This window comes from Lagopus leucura, unplaced genomic scaffold, assembly GCF_019238085.1.
Source record: "Lagopus leucura isolate 7727_CA_CO unplaced genomic scaffold, USGS_WTPT01 Super-Scaffold_810, whole genome shotgun sequence".
Classification (NCBI taxonomy): Eukaryota; Metazoa; Chordata; class Aves; order Galliformes; family Phasianidae; genus Lagopus; species Lagopus leucura.
The window spans coordinates 2,361,807-2,388,650 of record NW_024962261.1 but is presented as its reverse complement, the minus strand read 5'-3'; the positions used below and the strand labels follow the sequence as shown (position 1 = coordinate 2,388,650).

The window sequence follows — 26,844 nt, the reverse complement described above, 5'->3', positions numbered from 1 at the left end:
AAATACCTATTAGGTCATCTAATACATTATACTGCCAATATAGCATAATTTCTTACGGTGCATTTTTCCATTTCTTTGACCAATCCAGCCTTAAGCACCTGATGCAATGGGGCTGCTACCACTTCCTCAGGCCAATGCTTCAACAGTTAAACAAATTTTAACATTAGAAACTATTTCCTAATAATATGCCTACATTTTTCCTTCGCTTAACGTCACTTCATTATTCTTCTTTGCACTCCTGTAGACCACCCAATGTAGCTTTGGCACTTTCATTTGAGTGAGGTAGATCCTTCACAAACTGCTACCAAAAGTGTTAAAAGTAATTTCAGAATGGTAGTTTACTGCACTTATGGGAAGTAAATTTCAGTAGCTAGCACATTTTATCAAGTGACTATTACCAGTCACTAGGCAAAAGTCATCAACAGATAGCATTATCAGAAGATTGGAAAACAGATTCGCAAACACAAGTAAGAACAAACAAAACAACAACAACAGAAGAACAGAGTAGTGTTCTATTAAAGTCCTATTTTGCTGGACACTATTAAAGTCCTGAGAATAGCTGTGTGTGCTTGCATGTATGTATACGCACACACACACACCATATGTTTAAATATAACTACCAAACTGAAAAAGGAAATCATCAGGATAGAAAACAAGGAATATTGTCGGCATAACTAACTTTATATCAACCAATCATTAAATTTCTGTTCCACAACACTTTTGAAAAGCTTTTTTAGCCTTCATGTTTTAAACACTAAGTTCCAAATTGAACTAATAAACTACAGAAGATTTACCACCTGCCATACGAAAACTTTTGTTTTTATAACAGATTTTGAGTGTTTATAGTACTACACACAGTAAGCTAATTGTATACAAAATATATACACATACACAGATACCCACAAAAAGAAAATAGGGAACAATAAATACACAAAGATGGTATACAAAGCTGTAGCAATATGCCTTTACCACATGGTTATCGTATGTAAAAAGACAGTTCTATTTTATTGCTATTTTCTCAGATTTTTTTGCCACTCTTTCTCAGACACTTTTTGCCAATTGAAGTAACAAAAAACAGCAAACACCATGTTATTTTTAGCTACTGTGAACAATAAATGCATTAAAATATTTATTTTGATTATTTCTTTATCTAAATATGAGTTTTCTTAACAAGGGAACAGAAAAAGATGTGACTTGTCTTGCAAACTGCAAGTTTACCGCAATACAACTTGCCTTTATAAACTTCCTAAACTGTTGCTTGTCTCCTTGGCCTTCACCATAAATTATTTAAGCTGCTTTTAACATGCCCATTGCAATTGGATTATACATGTTCCAGATTCAGCCAGCTATTATTTGTACAATGAGGAATATATACAAGGGATGCTCTGAAAGTAATGCTTCCTGTTTTATTATGTTGGCTCACTACATCAGAGGCAGATGTTGGTATGAAAGTGGAGGCTAAACATTCCCAACAGTATTCTGTTACATGTTGTTGCCATGTGACAGATGGCAGCAGAGGGGCAATATAACAGAATGCTGTCTGACACAGAAGTGCAGATGACATAAAGGTATGTCCCTGAATTTCTCTATGAGGAAAAAAAAAACAACAAAACCATACCTACTGACATTCCTCAACACTTGCTGAACATTTACGGAGACCAGAGAACGGATGTGAGTACAGTGGCACAGTGAGGCAGTGGGTGGTGTGTTTCAGCAGTGGTGACTAGTAGGTCACCTCCACTATTGCAGATTTTTTATGAGTGGCATACGAGCTCTTGTTCATTGCTAGCAAAAATGCATAGCTAATGGTGGTGACTATGTCAAAAAATAATGTTTTGTTCTAGCCTAGAATTTCCTCTAATAAATAGTTTTATTGTGCTCTTTCTATCTGTTGCAGTTACCACAAATATACCATTCCTATGTAAGGCACCAGGCCATAACTCAACTGAACCTAAGGTATATTCAGAATGGAAAAGATAAATGATTTTTAATAAATGATTTTTATTTTTTTTCCCCAAAGGAAATCCATATTTAATTTTTGATAGGAATTAGAGGCTTATCCACATGGAGCACTGTGGCAAAGCACTTCATAGGAAACTACTGGCAAAGGTGGGCATAGGTTACTGTGCCTAATCAATATCATGCTGTTGGTAAGTTTCATGAAAAATAACTAAGATAAATTTTGTGTATGAAGTATTCATGTGCATCTAACAAAATGCACGTGGATTTTCCTGGTATACAAAAATAAGCATCTGTATATTCAGTAGGTAAAAAATAATAGCAATATTAGCTGCATGAGCTGATATCCCTTTTCTAGTTCACAAATTATATCAATACTTTTCAGGTTTGTTTGTTTGTTTTAACTAAAAAGTGCTAAATATATTCATTAAGACTAAAAAAAAAAAGTTCAGTATTTCAAGATCCAATCAACTATGTCTTCATGCATACTTTCCCAGAATTTCTCCCTTTGCTATGTATCTATAACTATACTGACTTAAGAATACTGATCTTCTAATTATTTCTGATAATTCAATAGACCATTCTCATAATGGAGGTTGGTAATATGAGGTAAGAGAGAAGCAGAGAACTTAAGTTATGATGTGCACTGTCAAAATTGGAAATAACTGCTTCCTCTTCCCTCATGATCAAGTTTTTATGTAAGAATACAGAGACTAACAAATCTTTCTGCTTGACTGAAAAAGTACTGCATTTCTTTTGTTAGTTGTGCACTTCAATCAACACCTACACCATCCCCCACTAAAGAAGAAAATTGCTCTTCTGAACACTAGGAAGGTTTTAGTTTGTACGTATAAACACATTTGCTGAAATAGGAAAAAGAATATACTCCTACTGACTAAACAAGTTACAGATACACATTTCTTTAGAAAAATAACTGCTGGTAAGAAACAAACATGACTAAAATTCTGTGTTTAAGTTGCAGGAAGTCTCTTTAGGTTTTCTTAGTAGCAAAAAAAACATTTAAGTGAATTTCAGCCCTCAGGATGTACAGAGCTCAAGATGATTATTTCCTTATCTGATGCCATGATATACACCATGAATACTTTCCCAGAAACTTCAGAAAATGTTTGAAACATATTCTATTGTATACATGAAAATTATTTATATTTCTGACAAAGGCTCTGGCAATTTAATTGGTCGCATTAGTATAATATATAGGGAAAAAAAGGTGTGCTTTCACCCAAGAAACACAAACTACTGTTTTGATGCCCAAGCTCAAAAGCACGTATAGCAATCAGGACACTTTATTTTCAATTACTTCGGCCAGATTATTTTCCCAAACTGACATAAAGATGCTTTCATGTGAATTAAGTTTCTCATAAGCCTTAATTGATGGAAACATATTAGGTGGCCCATATATACGAAGATATTTTCCCTTAATAAAATATAGTATGTATTTCATCTGTCTGGTATTCAGAATATATTATGTGTGACACAGACAAGAAAAACAAGATTGCTAAAATTACTGGTCTTATTTTCTAAGTAAAATTTTGGTCCTAGCCTTGTAACACTGCTGCAATACAGTATGTAATATACATACTTAAGCCTAGAGCTTTTGTGAACAGCAGTAAGACTGGAGTGTGTACAAGAAGTGTCAAGAAAGCGATACAGAGCCCATAAGGTCTTGGGTAAGTACCCAGAAGTGATAATACACCCTGAAAGACCTAATCACCTAATTTTTGGGCACCTTAATCAAGAGCTCAAAATTTCCTAAACAGTATGAGGAAAACGTCTAGCCTATAACAAAGCACTTTTAAGAGGCCTAACTTCATGCCACTGAATCTCTCCTTCTCCACCTACTAAAATACAGTTAAGAATCTGAGCTTGGCTTCCGAAGCACTTAAGGGAGTTGCTACAGGTTAGTGAATGGCCCTTACTTTATAACAAACGTATCCTCATCTCACCTAAAAGACACAACATACATGAAGTATATATGTATTCTCATTTCAGGTTTGTAACTGAACTCCATGATGCATTCTTAATTTCTTTCCAATTTAGAGAACAGAATACTCCCATCTTCAACAGAAGTATTCCAGATAAGGTAGCTCCTTCAGGGTTGGTTTCTTTGTTATATGTTAATTTCTTAGAAGTTTACACATGACAAAATTAGCCAAAGGAAGAGCAAGGTACGCCTCAATAGTCTGAAGCAGAAACCTTTTTTATTAAAAAAAAAAAAAAAAAAGCCACAGATGTGAAAATCCTTAGATAATTTTCTTCTGGGAATAACTCTATTATGGATTTTTTTTCTGCAGGAATGAAAGATCTGCCCAAAGATACTGCTTTATCTGCAATCTTGTTTCTATTCTTTGCCCATAATTTTCTTCCCCATAATAGCACCAATAAACTGATTGAAGAACTGTGCCCTGAATGTGATTACACCCACAGTCCAGTCTGAAGAGCTACTTGTCCTAACAGTCAAATGATTTCACTGATGTGGCTGAGAAGTCAGTAATCTCAACAATTATCACAGCACTGATGACACAGTTACAAAACTTGGCAACTGCATTGCATTTAATTTCAGAGAAAAAAGGGCAGGAGCAAGGAGGATTTCCTTAGATTAGCTTCCCAAGAAAAGTTTCAACACCAAATCATAATGTGAAACAACCAATGGTATGTGCAGATACAGACAATACTACTTTGTTCCTTGCTTTAAGAATCCTTTCCTTTGCAGCCAAAAAACGAAGTCACAATTTAATGCGGTTCTAAGCAGGAAACCACTTTATTGTTAGTTTTTAAAATGTTTAAAGTAATAGAAAAATGTATTTTAAAAATACATTTTCTCATTTGAAGGCAAATTTAGGATGTTTTTTTTTCTTTTCTTTTTTTGATAAAGTATAAAGGAAAAGGGAAAAAAGAAACAAGAAGTAGAAAAGCACTAGAGGCCTGAATTTTAAGATATAAGGAAGCTAGGAGTAAAAACAAAACTGCAATGTATGGAGCATACACAATAAGTTTAAATTAGAGAAGTAATACTCTTATTTTTACATTAAAGACAGATATATCAAAGAAATAGCTCTAGTTGATAGGTTTAGACAGGAAACTACAAGTTTGTTTCTAATTTAAACCAAAGTGGAGCTCAACATATTTATTCAATCTGAAATAAGTATAATAATTGTATTTCATTTCAAATAAATTAAAATATAGAAACATACCTATGTTTTATTTACCAATTACCAATCTCATAATTAACAGTCAAATTTAAACATTTAATCATACTTACAGAGCCATCTTTCAAATTTCTTTCATAGGAGAAGTGACACTGTGCATTTTCTTCATTCACTGAAACAGTGAAGTTGTATTTACCAGCTGATTCTTCTCCAAGTATCAATGCTTTCTTCAGTTCTTCAACATATTTTTCTCTGTTCATTTCCATGTCAGCAGCCTCCCTAGAAATTTCAGCTTCAGAAACTATCACAAAAAAAAAATATATATATATATATAAATTAATATTCATGTGAACTAATACGTATATTTATATATCCCTAAAGACACTCACATGTTCTATTAGTTTTTTCTGAATGTGTTAACCCCAGGCAGTAGACAGACAACTGTCACCTCACATATTTTTATTTTATTTCTTCCAAACTCATTACTTGTAATCTTACAGCAAAGTAAACTCTCAATTTACAAATGAATATGAAGGTGAATCCATGTTGTACTGTTTAAATACATGACCCACTAAATGGGAGATGTATCCCCACTTTGTGTTAGATCAACTGTACCATGAAAATTTTACTCCTCTCCTTTGAAGATAAAGAAGAGTTGAATTCAGAGCAAAACAAGCCAATAAAGATGTGCAATCCCTACGAACCATGATGGGCCTTCCCCATCTGCTAACATATATATTTCTTTTTATATCTTCTTTCTTCTTTTATATTTTCTTTTATATCTATCTATCCTCAAACTGAAAAGCAGCTCACCAATTCTTGCCTTCTCTAACCCAGAAAAAAAAGAATGTCATTAATTTTACCACATGAGCCCTCCTTTCTTTATAATTTTTTCCTTCCTTTATACGTTTTTCCTTCCTTTATAATTCATTCTTAAACCTGCATCCACAATACTTTTAGAGATCATATGTTAATTAGAAAAATGAACTCAATGAGTGCACTTTCTTTAGCAGACGTAAGCAAAGATTCTAAGTTATGGCAGTATTTCTATAATGTAGTGTGTGCTTTAATGGATAGTCCATTATAGAGAATTTTCAATTCTTTACTTGATTCATGCAGCGTTCCCTACACTTCCAACCAATGTCATTTATCTTAACTTATTCTTAGACTTCTCTAGCATTTGTCTAGTTTTTTTGAGAGAAAAATATGAAAAAGGAGATTAGTTTGTGACAGCCTGAAAAAAAAAAAAAACAAAAAAAAAAACACATCCTTAACGCATCTACAAGTGACTTTAAAAATTGGCCTGTAGCAATATTTCTTCTTTATACAAATGCATCTGAATATAATTTCATTTTAAGACATAAACCTGCACATACATTGAAGTTCTACTGATGGAAATAGAGCAGCATTTCAAGCCAAAATGAGCTTGTTTAAATTGCCTCATTTTTCTTCTATTTTCATCTAGACACAGTAGTTAATCTCATATTGCAAAGAAGGCAGCACTTATCAAATCTATCCATCACCTAAAAATACAGCAGGGGGCTAAACGTATAACAATTTGCTGGAAAGCCACATCCTCACACATTTCAGTATTTCTGAGAGACTGTCTAGTTCAATCCCCCTGCTCAAAGAATGGTCAGTTTCATAGGTTGCGCAGGACTATGTCCAGCTGCATTCTAAATATCTCCAAGGACTAAATCTCTGGGCAAGCTGTTCTGGTGTTTGGTCACTCCTATAATAATAATAATAATAATAATAATAAATTGTATTTTAAACTGTGCACATTATTTCACGTTCTGTCAGTGGATACTACTGAGAAGAGCTTTACTCTGTCTTCTTTACTATTTCCCATCAGTGCTAACACATATTAATATGATCTCCTTAAGCCTTTTCTTCTCCAGGCTCTACAGTCCCAGCTCTCCCACCTTCTCCTAGTAAGGCAGAAGCTCCAGTCCTTCAATCATCTTCAGCTTGACTCCAGCTACTACTACTACAGCTACTTGACTCCAGCATGTTCATGAAGTTCATGTCTGCTGCTGGGAAGCCCGGAACTATACACAGTGCCACATCTGCCCAGTGAATGATGATAGCCCTTGATCTACTGGTATCACTCCTCTTAAAGCAGCCCAGGAGACTCTTGATATCATTTGCCACAAGGTTGGACCATATTCAACACTTCAACACAAAGTACCTACTACCAGCCAGACAACACAGTGCAGACATCAGTGCAGACTAAGGGCTTATTCCTCCACAGGTGTACAAGGCATTTCCTTCTGTTGAATTTCTTGAAGTTCTTGTCAGCTCAGTTCCCTGGCCCATCCAAGGCACTATGAGTGGAAACACGAATATTCTGGTACCTCAAACTCTCCTACTGTTTTTACATCATCTGAAAACTTGCTAAGGATGCAGCCTATCATCATCCAAGTAATTAATAAAGATGTTAACACCATGGGATTTTTTTTTTATCAACTCCTGGGGTACAGAAGCCTCCAGTTAGGCTCCATGCCCCTAACCACAACCCTTCAAAAACTGTTTGAGCCGGCTGAGCTCAATCCATTTCTACATTAACCAGTTCACTTACTCAGTTTGCACTTCACCATGGGGATGTTACAGGATACAGGACTAAATACCTTGCCACCTAAACTCAATATGAACAACGTTCCCATCTTTCAATTCATTCAATAAGCTAACCATTACACCAGAGAAAGCTGTCAAGCGGATCAGGCATGATTTTCCATTTGTAAGTCCATGCTGACTACTTGTCTTCTCATCCTTAATATTTTTGGAAATGGATTCTTGGATTACTGTTCTAACACCCTCTGGATAGTTAGCTTCTAGTTATCCAGATCCAGCCTATCACAATTCCAGAGGCAGAAGAGATGTTTCTTTTAGACCTAACAAGTCTTCCCTCATCAACAGCATCTTGTGAAGATATCAAGACAGCCTCACAATGACATGGGCCAGATCCCTCAGCACATACTGTCTCTGCCCGTCAGGTCCCAAAGATTTGTACAAGTCCAATTTCTTAAGATATTCTTTAATCCAATCCTCCTATAATGGTGAGTTGTTCACCAGTCTTTTCCATGCTTTTTGTCACCACTTTCCCTGTCCCATCCCAAAGCAGCCTTTCTCTCATTTTTCTTTTTCTGTGGACAAATCAGAAGAAGCCTTAGCTGTCTTTCACATCCCTTGTCACACGCTACTCCAGGTGGATTCTGACTTCTAACCCTATCCCTGTATGCTTAGACACTGTCTTTATAGCTGTCCCTGGTCACCTGCCCCTACAGCCACATCCTGTGAATTTGCTTTTTATGTCAGGTTTAGGAAGGAGTTCCTTTCTCATGCATTCAGGGCTCCTGACATCTTCGCCTCATTTCATTTTCCATTGAAATAAATCATTGTTGAGCTTGGAAGAGGCGATCCCCAAAAACAACAAAAATCTCTCTCTTCTCCAAATTTGTCTTAAATGGAATTCCTTTTAAGAGATACTGGAACAGGTCAGAGTTTGCATTTCTGTAATCTAGGGTCATGAACCCTTTTTTTTTTTAAACACTCTGTTCTCAGGATCCTGAGCTTCAAAGCCCAATAACCACTGCAAGCAAAAAACATACTCAACTTTTACATATCCAGCCAGTTCTTTCTTTTCCATAGATAGTAGCTTTTGCTCCATGTACACATCCTAAAATATGGAAATTGAGCAACTTCCTAATTTTAGATATAACTTCTTATTTTTGGGAAGGGTTTTTTTGCTTTGTTTCGTTTTTTTAAATTGCTGTTTCAGGGGTGAAAGAAGGAATGGGAGGGTTGTATTGTGGGTTTTTCTTTGTTTTCTTTTGCCTTTAAGAAAGATCACAGTATGGTACAGGATTATTAGTTACAAAGGTTACCTATTCACAAATGCATTGATTACTTGTGCACTCAAAAAAAACCTAGTTATTATATGACTCTAAAATCTGATAAGGCAGGTCAGTAATTAAGGCACCTGTTTGTTACCTTGTAAGACAAAAAACAACAGCCAGGTGAAAAAAGGAGATGCATAGGCGAAAGACAGCATGCTAATGTTACAACCACAAGCAAATAAATTGTTGACACAAGGACAAAGTATTCCCACCTGTGGAAAATCTGAGCCTGGAGATATACACATGATATCAGTATGACACAATGATACATTAGTGTCAGAATCAAATTAGCCATCCACTAGCACCAGGCATTTTTTCCTTAGGCAAATTCAAATGTGTAAAAGCAAGAAAGCAAAATGGATGCATAGGAACTGAGCTGCCTCAGTGCTTTTAAGTTTTTAAGAAAAAAGTAAATAAATAATTGTTTGGGACTCAACAAATATAATCAAGTCAGTCTTTGTCACACTCAGACATGAAAAGCCACACGTGTCAGTCTGAATTTTGTCATACACTTCCCTGAATAGTTTAACTGTTTGAGTATTCTCTCCCCACTTGGAAAGAGAAAACTGTAAAGCTGTCACATTCATATTAGCTTAACATAAAGACCTAAATGTAGTGATTTTTTTTTATACAGGAGTGCTGCAGAACATGCTAGAGAAGACTAGAAATAAATCACTCATTATCAGAGTTTCTAGATGGGAGAAGATGCTTCTATCCCTACATTTCAAGTTGCACTATTTATATTTGAGAGAACGGGGTAAAAAAAAAAAAAAAAAAAAACCTTTCAAAATGAGGAGAGTGGGGAAAAATTGGTCAGGAGACAGACAACTACAACATGCAAAACCCTACAGATTTGTAAACTCAAAATCTGTCCTTCCAGAAGTATTTTACTATCTGTTACAGCAGATGTAATAGAAAATTATGTATAACAATTTTGTATACAGCCTAATACTGATGAACTTCAGGGCACTGAAGTACTAAGACACATAATAAGTTATCATTGTTTTAAAAACATTTTACTTACTTTACCAATATATTTTTCAAATTTTCAAATCAATAATTTTCAAACAATAAAATAATATAAATTCAAGCAGAATGAAGGGGGCTGTAAGCTCACGTTCCTCTAAGCTAGGGCTTAAATACTGTTATGCGAGGTAACAAGAAAGAAAGGCAGGAGGAAAAGGGGAAGACAGAAGGAAATAAACAGATTTTTTTTTCCCCAACCATTGTAAGGATATCTCATCTTTATTTCTAATATGTCAATAGGAAGGGTTTGCCCTTCCTAATGCATCAGAAAAACCATGATAGAAGGCCATATATACTGCCAGCTGGTACTTGTCCTACAAACTGGACTTTGTGTCAAAAACCACACTATAGAAATGTTTAGTTGCAATGCTGCATAACAATCAGATACATCTGCAGTAGGCATACAGGTGACATGAACAAGTGAGAAAATAGCATGCAGCACCACAAACATGGAAAGACCTACAAACACACCAATATGAAGTCAAAGTCAGTTGAGTATTAATCCTCACACATTAAGACTGACAGGCATGATTTTCAGTACAAGACTTTGTGCCATCATATACAGCACTGCAGCAAGGGCTGTAAACTCACACTAGCCACTATACACGCTACCCATTCTGCCCTACCTGATTCTTAGCCAAGTCAGTCATGCTCAAACTCAGGCACAATTCTCAAGTCTCTATAGATGAAGCAGTAAAAGCATTTTGTAATATCAAATAGAATATTTTAAGCATAAACCAGATGTCATTAGGAAGACTTCAGATTCTAATAACTGTCTGCTGCATTTTCTTTTTTAAATCTAAAAGCAGCACTTTTAATGTTGACGTAGAAAACAGAGTGGAATTACTGATAGGTACAAATAAATAAATGAGCCTACAAGCCAGTGAAGAATGGGGCCTACAACACTGATCAAGCAAGCTCAAAAAAAAACAGACATACTAATGTACTGTAAAGAGCACCAGGATTTCTTTTCCTATTGCTGTACACTTGCAGTGTATTCCTTTATCTTTTAAAACTATCAGATTAAAAAACAAACAAACAAACAAAAACCCAATAATTTTTGGAGAAACATCAAATTTCTAAATGCTTCTCTCTGCAGTTCTTTAACTTAATACCAAGTGAACGTAACATAATCTGTATTAGTGTGCTTCTCCTCCCCTAGATATTTTATAATGTTTTGTTCTCTAAATAAGACTCTAAACTTTCATCATCATTCTGAATGTACAGCAACCATAAAAGACAATCCCATCAGCAACTCTCATTCACTTCCTGGTAGGTCTTCCAAACAAAATAATCCACAGCATGAAAAATCCAAAAGGGATTTCCCACAGCAAGAATTTTCTGACCATTGCTTTCTGTTCTCCCACATTCTGAATGTGGTAGCTAGGCAGTTTCAAGAATGATGTAATAACTAAGAAAAAGTGATCAAAAGCAACAGTGAGTGCATGAAGACAGATAGATGCAGCAGAAAAGCCTTGTGCACAAGAATTTCAATTCTCAATTAAATTACTAAAAGGACTATGAATCTCATCTGAATTCCTTAGAAATTGATCTGATGCTGAGAAAAAGGAATAAAGGCTTTCTCCTTTGTATGACTACCCTGTGCTCATGGGCTCCTCTCTTTCGGGAAGTTTCACTGGTCCTCTCTTTTGGGAAGTTACCACCCAGCAGTTCTGCCAGATGCAGGAAGTTACTGAAACAAGAACTGTGTGCATGTATTTTTCTCTATACTCTCCCTGCTAAAGTAACTCTAGGTTTCACTAAGAAAGTATAGACTTAAGAAGCAACTTTTTTTGTGTGTGTGAATCTTAAGCTGCTTATTTTAATGTTAACTGCCTTCCTTAGTGTAACAGCATAAAAAAAAACTTTTAAACAAAAGTACTGGAATCCTCATTTATCAATGCTAACACCTTTGCTATTATTGTGAAAATACAGAATTTGAATATTCAACTGTAAAATTAATTTTAAGAAACCCTTTCTTACTAGACTACAGGGAGCCAATATTTGTATATATGCATTTGGCCTAAGTAGGAACCCTCCATCAATAGAATATTTAAAATGTTAAAAGAATTGTGAAGAAGAAAATATAGTGCACACATACACATATATTAAATTAGTCCCATTTCCTAATTTTCAAAAGAAAAAAAAAGATAAAAGTTACATTTAAGAGAAAGCTCAGGAATGACAAAGCTTCTTGTAATGCACAAGGTAATAGATTAAACACTATAAAACAAGAGGCCTATTTGAAAGTTTGGGTTATGAAAGTACCAAGGACAAACAAGGTCCAGCACACAGAGAAAAAGAAGAAACAACTCAGATAAATGCTCTTATAATTTAGAAAAAAAGAGTCAGGAAAATGTTTTTGTCCGTGTTTTGCTATGTAAAACACATCATTCTTTCCTTCCACTGAAACTTTTGGACCAAGTATCCAACACATGTCTAAAGAAACACACAAATCCTTCCTTCTTTCACTAGACATGAATGAAGGAAACATTCACATACTAAGAAATCTTCCTTTTGTTCACATTTCTGGGTGGGGAAAAATGCGTCGGCAGTTTTTTTTTGTTTTTGTTTTTTCTTGTAATTTACCACCGGGAATAAAATTCTTGTATTTTAACATTCTCAAAAATGCAGTTGAGTACCAAGCACAGTTACCTTTAACTGCTAATATCTTAACAAACCCATCAAGAAAATACTTGCAAATAAATGCTTCATAAACTACAGCTTGCAAATGTTAACTGTATTACACATTTATTCAAGAATCTGAAGGCACACACATGATGATGTAATATCACTGCAAGAAATTGTATTAGTAAGCATGAACAAAACATAGCATACTTACATGCTAATAGATTAGTATCAGTTTTGACATATACATTTTCCAGATATCAAAGATATCTGAGCATGTCCCAGAAGACCATAAATCCAATCTCCTCCCTCAGTGAGATGATAATTGCAAAATCTGTTTAATGCAAGTTGTGGATCACAGACTAGAAAGTATTTAACAGTAGTAAAAGAGAACAATATAATTTTAAACAGTTTTCTTTTCATTATTACCTGTCCCAGTCCATGCACATTCACCATCGATAAGTATTATACCAAAGCCACTGCTTATATCTTTTTCCCATGATACTTGTAGAAAATATACTGCTTCTGGATCAGAAACTGGATGAATTCTGATCAAAGTTTTCTCCATTTTCCAGATACCTGTTATGGACACAACAGAAACTTATTACAATCAATGGCATATTTTCTGAGATATACTTGGCAACATTTTGTAGCTAGATTGGGTGGGAAGGGAGGAAAGGTACATTTACAAGCACACTTAGCTTTCCTCCACAAATACAGTTTTTCACAAAACTGATGTTTTCAAACAGAAAATTGGATTAAAACAATTAAGGTTTAAGTAAAAGCGTTAACAATCAAATATATTTGAATAGTCTCTAAATAAGAAACTGTCAGGAAGCTGGGCAAAATTGGTATGCTAACTTTGCATTCCTCTGCTTCCTGACATTTAGTTTCTTACTTAAGGACTATTCGATCATTAACTTCATTGTTCACTATCATCCAACATACAACACATGGAATATGATTCGAAATAATTAATACTCAGTTGGAAGAATGTTGCTTGAGAGAATGCTACAAGGCTCCACTGCAACACATTTATTGCATTGATTGCCACTGCCAATCAAAGAAATTAATTTTAAAAATGAATACTAAAGAGAACTAAGCTTATGATTCTACAGTGATTTGTGGGTTTCTTTTTCCCCTCACACAACAACAGACAACTTACAAATCTGGAGCTGGCAAAAAATCTTATGAATAACACCATATATTTTTATAAGTAAACTAGCCTGACAGTAATGACTGTCTCTGCATTCAAAACCTTTACAATAACTTTTTATAATTTGCACCACAGAATAATGAAGAAACAGTCAATTCTGAAGTTAATTTTTCATTGATAAAACCTCATGCTGTCTAGTACTTGAACATTTGAACAGTTTCTTTTGTGGTGCTCCATTGTTTGGGACCTTTTTTATTTTAAGGAAGAAAGTAGTGAATGAGAAAAGGGACTATGTGCACTGAATACAAAAATGCTTGGGTAGGTGGCTACTAGAAACAGTTTCTATCTAGTTTTCCACTGGTAATGTAGCACTAGGTAACAGAAAGAAACAGACCTGGGAGGGTAAGTTGATGCTCAGCTGAACATGAGCGGGTAGTGTGCTCAGGTGGGCAAGAAGGCCAATGGCATCCTGGCTTGCATCAGGAATAGTGTTGCCAGCAGGAGCAGGGAGGCAATAGTCCCAAACCTCGAGTACTGAGCTCAGTTTTGGGCCCCTCACTACATGAAAGACACTAAGGCCCTGGAGCACGACCAGAGAAGGGCAACAAAACTGGTGAGGGGCCTGGAGCACAGGCTTTGTGGGGAGCGGTTGAGCGAGTTGGGGCTGTTCAGACTGGAGAAGAAGAGGCGCAGGGGAGACCTTATCATTCTCAACAAGTATCTGAAAGGAGGCTGTGAGAGATGGGTTCAGCCTCTACTCCCACGTAATTAGTAAAAAGACTAGAGCTAATGGCCTCAAGTTGCATCAAAGAAGACATGTTGGACATTAGGAAAAACTTCTCTGAAAGAGTAGTCAGAGACTGCAATGGCCGCTCAGGGAGGTGATGGAGACACCATCCCTGGAGGTGCTCAAGAAACACATAGATTTTGCGTTGAAGAACACAGTTTAGTGGGAAATATTTGTGACAGGTGGACACTTGAATTGGATGATCTTTGGATGTCTTTTCCAACCTCGGCAACACCATGATTCCATGATCAGCACCAGTTCAGGTTCTGAAGGAACCCTGTTCCTCAAGCAGTAGCAGTAATGAGCTCTTTGCTTATGTGTATTGAGAGATATTACTGGCTTCCCAAGAAGTGAATTCAGGAGAAGTTTTAACTACTGTTGCCCACACTGTCTGATCTTTGCACAGCTATGCTTAAAAAATGCCTTTCCCTTGAATTCCAGGCACGGTCTGGACAAAAGCAGCAAAATACATGAATATAAGACTTGTTTTTCAAGCACAAGGCTGTATTGACAGCTAAACAAGAACTGCATTGTCAATAACATAAATTAACTACTTTGGATGGCCAATTAAACCACAATACTGATCAACTTAGACTAACAAATTGCATTTCTAAACAATAAAAGGAACATCACATAAAGTGTCTGCTGTGAGCGCCAGACTGAACTATGGCTGGAACAAGTCACTAGGTACTTTTAGCATTCCTGATCATATATAACATTTTCCATCACAAATTAGCAAAGAGCTAACTTTATTTCAGATTAAAACTTAAGGTTAACACTGCTTAGGATGTTCTTGGAAAGAGTTTAGGATTCAAAAACCATGGTAGGAGGAGGAGATAAATCATCAACATATAACAAGACATAAACTCTACTTAACAACAGTATAAGAGACAACTATTATTTATATCCATAGACTACCGCTGTTTATACTTCAACAGATGCCATAATCTGAGTTTCTATTCACTGAAGGAGTGCCGGAGACTGAAATGTAACTTAAAAATCATATTGAAAAATTAGCTTAAGTCCTCCACAAGAATATTTTATTTCTATCACCAATTAACTGGTCATTTCTACAAGTCTACAGCATGCCTATGCAACTGTAAACAATAATAGCAAATGAAATATTCAGAGGCCTGGAATAAGGCCTTGTAAATTAGCATTTATGGAACTGAAGTCATTTTAAAGATTTGTAGTGCACCAATGGCCGGAATATGGGTCAGTAAAAGTACATGACAGGAAGCACTAATAATGTTTGTAGTATGTTTAAGCATATAGATATACATTTTCCTTTGCCTGCTGGACTACCTTCCTCTTTTAGTTTGTTCTGGAACATTACAGAGTCCTTTACAAAATATGTTGATAAAAGTCATTCTCCAAAATACTAGTAAAAATACTTTAATTATTCCTTTTTAATTAAAGGCTGTAAAACAGTTGCACGCAACCCAGAGAGACAGCTCAGGACTCAATAATGCATACATATATAGTTTAACATGGAATTTTTGTTTGTTGTGATTTTCATCACAAAGCAGAGCTGCATTCACTGAAAACAACCTCCACAAGAGGTTTTCTTTTTAAATGTAGGCTGTTTATAACAGAAAGTAAAGAGCTGGTCTTCTATTTGTGTGATGATAAAGAGGATGAAGCATCAGTCCACACTGATAAAAAGCAATGCAAAGAGTTGCAAACTAAAAATAATTTATAGTGTTTTGCAAGATACACTAACAAGATCCCCAAAGCCTGAGATGAAAATTGCATGAACTCATAATACAGTACATTCTGTACATCCATCTTTACATGCTAGTATTAAGAGTAAGCAATGCACAACAGCAAAAAAATAAAAATTTCTGCATCATTCTTAAGAGATCTGTTTCCAGAGTAAGTGAACTCAGCAGAACTCAGAAAGCTTTCACATGATTTGTCTACCTGTGGTAAAACAGTACCTAAATAAAAACAAACATGCTGAAGAGATCTGGCAAAAAGAATGTTCAGTATTTTTAACAAAATGAAAGATAGGGTTGACAAGCTTTTCCACATTTTGCTGTGCATCTTACAACAACTTTACAAGTCAGCCTGGGGGATTGGACCCTGTGATCTCTTAAGGTCCCTTCCAACCCTGCAATTCTGTGTGTGAGATAAAACAAAAAACAGTACCCCTTTCCTCTCAGCTTTTATCTCCCCCATTGTGCCCACTGACCTTCTGAGATGAGTATTATCTATATTACAGAGTTATAAAATTGAGTTGGAAGGGACTTTTAAAGGCCATCTAGTTCATCTCATCTGAAATGAACAGGGACACCCACCACTACACTAGGAGCTGAGACCTGTCCAATCTGGCTTTTAATGACTCCAGGACAGAGGCATCCACCACCTCTCTCAGCATCCTCTGCCAGTGCCTCCCTACTCTTATCATTAAAGAAAACTATTTTCTTATACTCAATTTAAATGTTTAGAAGCTGTGTTGTGAAGTAGAATCTTGCATGTGATCTCTAGCGTGCCCTTAGTTTTGCTTATGATCTCTAGTCACTTGACTGTCAAAAGCAAAAGCTGAAGGATCTCTTGGTTGTACCTTATATATCTTGGCTACTACATAATCCTCTCCAAAAGAAGCAAGCTTTTCAATCCTTACCAATGCTGTATATAGAAACACCATTGCAAACAAAAATATTTTACCTCACTTTAACAAAAATCTTCCTGAAATATCCCAACACAACTCCCGCACAGTTTTTTTCTGCAGTTGAGTAAATTGATAAACAACAAACAGGAAAAAAAAAAAAAAAGCAAAGGATTTATCTACTCCTCCAGCAACAAAGAATTCCCACTAGTGGGGAGAAAAAAAAAGAAAAACAGGAAATCAAAGCTTTTTCTTATTCATTCACTGTAAGGTAAGAGCATGCATCTCTTCCACTCTTAACGGCAAAACTCAGTAACAAGCTTGCAGCACTGTGTTATTGAAATAAATATTTCAGCAGGAAGAAGTGAGAAATCCTACTTGAATCTCTGAAGTTAGCTGCACATTTATAGGATTCACAAGTCACTTTGTTCAACGCTTTGAAATATGGAGTGATACATCTCTTTTAAAGAATGTTAATAAATTAAAACACCCTTTTTATAAGGAATACATTTGAATTCACCTGTTTCTTCCCTCTCTATTCTCTCACCACCCCGCCAGCCTTCAATAATGTCAAGAATAGGTGACTCTTCACAGATCAAGCATTTCTGCCTCAGGGCATCCTTAGGTGGAGGAACACTGTGTGTAGTCTATCTGAGGAATACATGAAGAGTAGACTTGCTGCAGCAGATTATCCTGCTGCCTATCCACAAATCCACACACACATACACACACACACAAAAAAAAAAACACCTACAAAGAAAAACCTACCTTGTAAATATTTGAAGTTTGCTGCCAATGAATGCTATTTCTCAAGGAATGAAGAAGCTCTGTAAATCTACACTTTTTCTATCATTTTCACAGATGTCACATGCATACAAACAATTGTAAGATCAAAGCTAAAACAAATGAAGTTTCCCATTACTACTAACGTTATTATCACCCAAACCCTAAATTATTTCTACATTTAAAACTGTAATATTTTCAAGCTATTACCTAGATATGCTTCAGAAGACCATTAATCATTATGATAATTCATAGTCATAACCACCACACATGCAACATCCCACGTGTCTTTGTCTAAGAATTTACCTTTATACATTCAAAAGCAATACCACTAGAAATACGGCTAGAGATATTTTTTTTTAAAGGAATGCTGAAGTATTCCTCTGTTTTAACTACTGTCTCAACAGATCTATCAGTGCTACACCAACAAGTAAAGAATAAACACACAACAAAACAAATCACACTCTTTTGAGTTCACTGGGCCACGCAACTGGTCATAACACAGTGAGAGGATGAATTGACAAAGGAGTCTGAGAAATACATGCCAGTGGGGGACTCGAGTTTCCAGAGAACTAGGCACATAGGCTTGGATACAATGCCACTGTTTTTCAGATTTTACAAACACCTCTAACGAGCATGTGTGAAAGACAGTCAGAAATATAAGGAAGAATGAGGGAGCAACAAAACTCTAAGAACTAATTCTACTTTGGTATCTCTTAAAGGAAAGTTAGCAACACAGGCAGGAATCACATTAGTGATCAAGATAGTTAAAGTGGTCACCTGAATTTTCGTACTACTCCTGTTTAGCAGGAAGCCAGTAGCTACTGGGCTTTCTAAAAAAAATCACTGAAAAAAAACAGACTATTTCTATAGCTATCCATCAATTTAAATTACTGAATTCAGACCTTCATTGTACAAGTCTAAAAAGCATCTAGCAGTCAATTAGAATGGAGAAGTAAGTACCTCAGAGGGCCTTTGAAGTAACTTATGTGCCTTCCATTCACTGTCTTGATAAAATGAGACCAATCAATACCTCTTTCCTCCCTTGATTGCTTATAAAGAAAAGCTGCAGAGAAACTGATTGATTAGGACCATAAGAAAGCCAGTATTTTTCTCCTTAAGGGCACAGAAGGTCACATGCTACATATCAACACCTCACCAAGTCAGAGCCAAGGATCTGAGACCAACTTGCAGGTGGGAACAGTGAAGCTGCACCCTAAATTAGTAAATCAGAGGTTTTATTGAGGCTGTTGAACAGTTGAGGATTGAGCTGTTTATCTTTAGGACTTTGTCCCTTTAGTTTTTGGCTTCTAATGATCTATATTAGGCAATGTTCCTTTCTAAGGAGAAATCAGCTGTTGGCTGGTTTGCAATTGACTGGAGCCTACTCACTGAACAAATAGTGTTCACAGTTGCTTCTGAATAAACAAGACACTTTTAAAATTGGTTTACAAAGAATTTTATATGTTGTTTTGGATAGCACGGGGCATAGACTAAAAGCCAAATCTTTTAGACAGCTCCAACACAGCATCATTGATGATGTTCTGAACTTCAGCACTATTTTTCGTCCATGAAGACTAATGGCTTTTCTCCAAATTGCTTTAGCTGCAGGTGTTTCAAACTTTAGCAGTTATACATGGAAGTCTACTTACAGATCAGAAAGAGCTACTATAGCTTGCCAGTGGGGCAATTAGCTTAAGTGCTTTCTTGTTGAGAAAAATAGGATACTATCTACAGTGACTTCAGAATGGAAAACTAGTACAAACACCAAACTGTCAGTAAAGTCTATAATTCGATCCCTTCTGCCATCAGCTGGACCACAAAAAATCTGAATTGAAAATAAAATTAGAAGAACATGCATGGTCAACCTAGTAAGAGAACAGGTACTATTCATGTGACAACAGATGTATTTATAAACGTATTGAGATTTAAGACAGTAAAAAATATCTCAATGTATTTTAAAGATTAAAACCAGCTGTTAACACATTGCCAAGCAGAAGAAAATTTGAGAGTGCTTATATTTATGAATATTTCTGAGATTCATTGCATACAAGTTTGTTTTCTCTCATGTTAATTTAAAATTCTATCAACTCCATCCAATCTTCAAGAGAAAAGGCATTAAATTATCTGACCTAAACTTCAAAGATGACTCAGTTAATATTAGGTGGACAGTAGATCAGATAAGAACTCACTCTTTTCAGAAAATGCGTGGCTAAAAAAGTTTGAAGATAACACAGATTCCTTCCTGCCTATTACCTCCTGCAATAAGCCTCCCATTCTCTGGGCCGCAATATTTGTTTGACGACGAAGAAAAGTTTAATAATAAATCTTCAGCTGAATGTCAAACATACATTTGAAGGCCAAAGAAAACAGAAATTTTTGAAGAGCTCTTATTCTAATGAACCAAGAACTAACACATAACCTGAAATGTATCTAGTTGTTCCCTGGTTGACATCTTGTTCCCTTGTTACACAAGGCTCACACAATGCTGTTCTCTCTCTTGAAGACAAAAAATTAAAAAAAATGGCACTGGATAAAAAGAAGCAACTGAATGACTTTATAACTTCTTGCAGACAGGTGAAAGGCCCATCTTAAAAATTCAGCGCTGCACAATAAGGTTTGATTAAGAGACTAACTTCAAGAAAGTTGCAATCAGTAGTTGGTCCTCGAGGACCCAGCTACAGAAGTAAGGCTCACATGGCTAGCATTTGTACACCTTCTTTCCTACTGTTCTGTGCCAGCCACAAAAGTATTGGAAACACTCACACATTTTTTGTGTAATTAGTCAAAAAAAAAAAAAAAAAAAGGCAGTGCTTTTGTTTGTCAGACTCCATGGGCCAATAGGCTACGCAGGATTTGCCACAAAAGATCTGGAATCCACGATAAGGAACAACACTTGTCAGACTTATTTACTACAGTCACCAGCTGAAAATGAAGAGAAACAGAAGGAAGCAGATAGTCAACGACCTTTATAGTAGGAATCTTACTAACAAGCTTTGATCTCAACTGTAGCCTGGAGACAAAGCCCACCCTGGTGTCTTTCATCCCCTTGAAGTGTGGAGCATAACACACCACCAACTCCAGGCTGCCAGACTTGCCAATCTTACTTGTAAGCACCTATATTAGGAGACAGTTTAAGCCACAAGGTTAAAAAACAGGAAAAAAAAAAAAAAAAAAAAAAAAAAAAAAAAAAAAAGGTCCTTAATATTTTTAAATAAATATTCAAGAGGGAAATTATACCAGAATATACTAGCAAATAATAGAATAATTTGATAGATTCTGGAAAAGGACAAACTTTTCTTATTCACACCTCTCTGGGAGTTCTTCCCAGCCTTAACAGTTCAATGTGTTCACCATCAAATTTCAACCTTCCCAAATCCGTATTTGAAAAACATTCTGAGGTTTCTTTGATACAGCAGCATACACTGACTGGATATTACCAAGACATAGGAAAATAAAATGCTATCTCACAATTGAGATCTTTTTTCACTGAGTACCAAGTACTTTGTTACAAAATTACTAAACAGCACATACAGAACTGAGCAAGGATCAAAGAATAAGACCAGACCAGAAGGGATAGAGAGCAAGCAGGCACGCTTGAGAGATTCAGACCAACAAATATTTCGTGACCTCAATATGGCAGCATGTCTGCCTGGCTTTCAATGGTCCTACTATAGCCAGGGGTGGTGTGCAGCCATACCTATTTTGCCATCCTTATTTTGCAGATTTCAGTAACTTTTAGTATTATCCATTCAAGAAAAGTGAAGCTGAAGGAAGAAAAAAAAAAAAAAAAGCTTCTTTTAATTGCTGTTTGCCTATCCAAAAGTACTCAGATACACGTGTCTTTTTGATGTATGTTTGGATAACATGGTAGACTGGTTGAAATATTATCTGTTTTCCACAACGCTGTCTTCTCTGGGATTAAGAATTATCAAGATATTCAACACAGAAAACAAATATCTCCTACAGACTTCCTTTGTTTTCTGTTCCTTTCTATACTTCTGTTGTAATCTCACTCAGTCTGACATGTTTCTGTAAATGCTTGACTTAGTACCACTGAGCAATGGACTTCACTGGATGGTTTTACTTATTACTTTAAGCAAAACAAATTCAGTGCTATTGAATCTATATCTGGTCTACTGGCAAGAGTAACAAATCTGAATATAGGATAAACGAAAAAAAAAAAAAAAAGAAAAAAAAAAGTAGCAACAGCTAGGTAAGGACACCTACACTTCTGTATTTGAGAGAGATTTCTGAAGAGTTTTTAAAAATTTAGCCAGTAACCTGGAAACACAAGTTGCACCAAATGTAACCACTTGAGTGGGGGTATAAAAAGCAGGTATAAACCAGAAGGTTACTCTCCTCCCACTTCTACACTCCAGACTTTTCAAAGAGATGGATTATTTTAATTTCACGTTCCTGTCAAATTAGTACTAAAAAATTGTCCTGGACTCTAAATTGCTTTATCTTGCTAAACACTTCCCTAAGGCATTCTCTTTGAAGAAAATTCTTCCTTTACTCTGTATTCACCTAACAGAAATTTTATTATGTTTTTCTTCCCTTTTTCTATTTTTCAGCTGGAATAAAAAACATTGATCTCCATGAAAACAGAAAGCTCACTCTACTTCAATTTATTAATTTAAACATTATAATTCATTTTGCTTTGTATGGCTCCCACATAAAAATAATTCAGAAGACATTTTCAGTGAACTTTCAGTGCACTTAAAACTTCAATTTTGCAGCTCTTTATTCAGCCACAGTAATCACTTTGCCTTGAAAACAAATGTCTTTTGAGTCAGATTAGGTTGAGCAATCAGAGGTGAAGCTGAAGCAAAGAGGCATCAATCCATACTGAACATTGATTTCAACATTTTCCACAGATCAAGCGCAAATTCAGCTTTGGTTCTGTAATATGGCTTGAATACCAAGACATGAGATTCAACACAGTAATGTGACACTGTGCCCTACAATATAGCACCTTCAAAAGAGGTTAAACAAACAAAAAAATAAAGCTCATCACCAGCTTAGGTTACCTTAGGTTTATGTGATAACACACACAAGACAAACCAAAAAAAAAAAAAAAGAGGGAAATGCCAGTATTTTATTATGGGAGGAGTCCTGTGCACAGGTCCTAAAACCACAAATTTGAGAGCAAATGAGAGAAGCTTTTTTTCTTTAAAAAAAAAAAAAAAAAAAAAAAAAAAAAAAAAAAGGGGGGGGGGGAGAGAAAAAAAAAAAAAAGAAAAGAAAAAGAAAAGATGCTTTGACACTTCCACTAAGATGAACAGATTTGGCGGCTATTGATTTTACATTCTGAAATAAATAAATAAATAAATAAAAATCTCAACTAGCAAGTGTTCACAATATCTAAAAATAGAATTTAGAAAGGAACAAGGAGATAAACAGCTTCAAAACAGTGATATTTTTGTTAGGTCCTCTGAATAACAACATGAAGCTTTTTATTAGTGTCATGCTTTTATGATTTTTGTTATCAATCTTCCACATCATAGCATCAAGCAGTGCTCTGGGAGTTAAAGAGTTAATGCCCCAGTTCCGTGAATATTTCTGGATACCTGGTTCTCAGAAGAGAAGATCTACATCTCCCAGAAGACTTTCACTGTTCCATTTCTGTTTTCCATTTGGAGAAAAATAAAACTGCTGGCAACGCACATGTTAGTCCCCCTTCTTTTACTGCTCATCTCTGTGGTCTGTGCTCCCTAGCTGTCTCACCTTCAACATTACAGTAAGGCCTTTGGTTTTGGACTCTTCGTCTCTCTCATATTATTTGATTATTATCTTCAATGCAATATAATAAAATGTAATTGGAATCACCGTGCATTCCATTATCTTTTTTAGCAAATTAGTTTTCTTCCTTAGCACACTGCCACTGTATTGTTTTTAGGCCCATCTCCCTACCTTGTACCTTTTTCTCCTTCTTCCCCCTCTCCCAGGGAGTGGGCCAGGGGGTCCCCCCACCCCATTAATCACAGAAGCGGGCCAAACCAGCCCAGCAAGGTTTTGGGTTTTTTTTTTTCCTCACCATGGGTCAGGCAAAATAAAAAAGAAACAACAATCAAAAAATTAAACCTTACCTAAGGCATTCAGTGTCAGGCAGGGAGTCAACCTGAGGAAGCATGCTTTTCAATGTTAGTTTCCCTCACAGCTACTAAGGAATGCTAGCTTGAGCTATAGTGAAACGTGCAGTCTAATATGATGACACAGCAGGGCATACCACTAGAAAAATGCTACTGAGACTTGAGGACAGTTAGGTACGCAATAAGAAAATATAGCGCAGAAGAACTTCGGTATTTCACCTGTTAAACACAGCTTTGAAATTTTAAGAGTGTAAAATACTACACAAAAACTATTTGGAGCATAAGCATGTAAGCTTCAGAAGTGTTGCTTTACAGCAATTGCATTCCTACATAAATTACATCATTTTTATGGAGTTATGACAAAAATTATCAGAGAAGAAAACAAAACAAAAATTTTAAAAATAACTTTAAAAATACACTTCCCTGCATGTTAGGTCACATTTCACCTTCAAAGGTGAGGGGGTGGCCAGAGGGGTGGCCAGCAGGGACAGGGAGGTGATTGTCCCCCTCTACTCTGCCCTTGTGAGGCTCTATCTGGAGTACTGGGTCCTGGTCTGGAGCCCCCAGTACAAGAAAGACAGGGAGCTGTTGGAGAGGGACCAGAGGAGGCCACAAAGATGATCAGGGGACTGGAGCACCTCCCCTACAAAGACAGGCTGAGGGAGCTGGGCTTGTTCAGCCTGGAGAAAAGAAGGCTCTGGGGTGACCTCACTGCAGCCTTTCAGTACCTAAAGGGAGCCTACAAACAGGAGGGGAATCAACTCTTTGAAAGGACTGATAACAGCAGGACAAGGGGAAATGGTTTTAAGTTGAGGGTTAGGGTTAGGTTGGATATCCGGGGGAAGCTCTTTACAGAGAGAGTGGTGTGGTGCTGGAACAGGCTGCCCACAGAGGCTGTGGATGCCCCGTCCCTGGAGGTGTTCAAGGCCAGGCTGGATGGGGCCCTGGGCAGCCTGGTCTGGTATCAAATGTGGAGGTTGGTGTCCCTGCCTGTGGCAGGGGGGTTGCAGATTCATGATCCTTGAGGTCCCTTCCAATACTGGCCATTCTGTGATCCTGTGATTCGTGTAGTTGGGCTTTCTGTTTCTCAGCCACGAAAGTTAGCTAAAACAACTAGGACACATCAGCACCCTAACTCACAGGTGTCCAGACTTTTGGCTTGCCTAGGCCACACTGAAAGAAGAGGATTTGTCTTGAGCTGCATATACAGAAGTTACTTTGAAAGTAATGCCCCCTTTTTGTCTGACGGGATATTGGTGGGAAGGCTCAGTCTCTACTGTCATATCACAACATCTGCCTCTAATGTCTTGGACCAACATCATAGAATAGGAAGCATCATTTTCAGAGCAGCCCACATAAAATATGCAATATCATTAACATATAACAAAATAATCCTGATTTTTAATGTTTTTATTAAAACATAAAAGAAAAAAAAAAAAAGGAGAACAACAAAACTATAAGACTGGTTGGAAATTTGACCTGGTCTTTGTGAAAAAAATGCATTATCCTTGTTCAGTGGCAGTGTTTGCAATCCTTAGTGAGATCTCAAGGTCTTCATCAGATTTTTTAATGATATTTTACTATTCACATGTTTCATCCTTGAAAACAGTTGTTCACATAGCGCCAAAAAGCTATAACATGATTAAGGTGTAGTTGTGAGGGAAGAATTTCTCTCTCTCCTAAGAAAGGTCTTGCGCAAAAATTTTGGATTCTTTGATCATGGGGCGGTCTACTCGGCACCTGGCCTGAGGTCTGCTGATGGGAATTGCCTGTCTCCAAAAGGGAGACAGATTTGCCCAGGAGCTGGCGGGACTTGTAGAGAGAGCTTCAAACTAGATAGGAAGGGGGAAGGGGATAAAGCCAGGTCTACTAGAGAGCAGCCTGGGGAAGTGGTATTGGGATTAGGTGAGAGGCGAGGGGCTCAGGTGAGGTGCGTCTACACTAATGCACGCAGCATGGGCAACAAACAAGAAGAGTTGGAAGCCATTGTGCAGCAGGCAAACTATGACCTAGTTGCCATAACGGATACGTGGTGGGATTGCCCCAAGATTGGAGTGCTGCAATGGATGGCTACAAACTCTTCAGGAAAGACAGGCAAGGAAGGCGGGGTGGTGGTGTGGCTCTCTACGTTAGGGAATGCTTCTACGCTACTGAGATTATGAGTGGGGACGATAACATTGAATCCCTATGGGTAAAGATCAGAGGAAGGGCTGACAAGACAGGCACCCTGGTGGGCGTCTGTTATAGACCTCCAAATCAGGATGAAGAGATAGACGAGGTATTCTATAAGCAGCTGGCACAAGCTGCACAGTCACCTGCCCTTGTCCTCATGGGGGACTTTAACTTCCCTGACATATGCTGGGAGTACAGCACAGCACAGAGGAAGCAGTCTAGGAGGTTTCTGGAATGCGTAGAGGACAACTTCCTGATACAGTTGGTCAGAGAGCCCACGAGAGGAACTGCCCCACTAGACCTGCTGTTCACAAACAGGGAAGGTTTGGTGGGAGATGTGGAGGTTGGAGGCTGTCTTGGACAGAGTGATCATGAAATGATAGACTTTTCGATTCATGGTGGAGCCTTGAAGGGGAATAGTAAAATTGCTACCTTGGACTTCAGGAGGGTGGACTTTGAATTGTTCAGGGGACTAATAGGGGGAGTCCCCTGGCATTCAGTCTTAGCGAGCAAAGGGGTCCAAGAGAGCTGGTTGTTCTTCAAGAAGGAAGTCTTAAGGGC

At 36.9% G+C, this 26,844-nt stretch overlaps 1 protein-coding gene across 2 annotated transcripts in view; it reads right to left on the bottom strand.

The window, feature by feature from the left end:
* XRCC4 (X-ray repair cross complementing 4) overlaps positions 1–26,844 on the bottom strand; it is a 175,405-nt gene that overhangs the window by 141,926 nt on the left and 6,635 nt on the right. For both annotated transcript variants that reach the window (XM_042866187.1, XM_042866188.1), the window contains exons 2-3: positions 13,109–13,258; positions 5,240–5,427 (exon numbers count right to left, since the gene is read on the bottom strand). In XM_042866187.1, coding sequence (XP_042722121.1) covers positions 5,240–5,427; positions 13,109–13,247 — 327 coding nt within the window. In that variant the 5' untranslated portion in view covers positions 13,248–13,258. The remainder of the gene's footprint in view (positions 1–5,239; positions 5,428–13,108; positions 13,259–26,844) is intronic.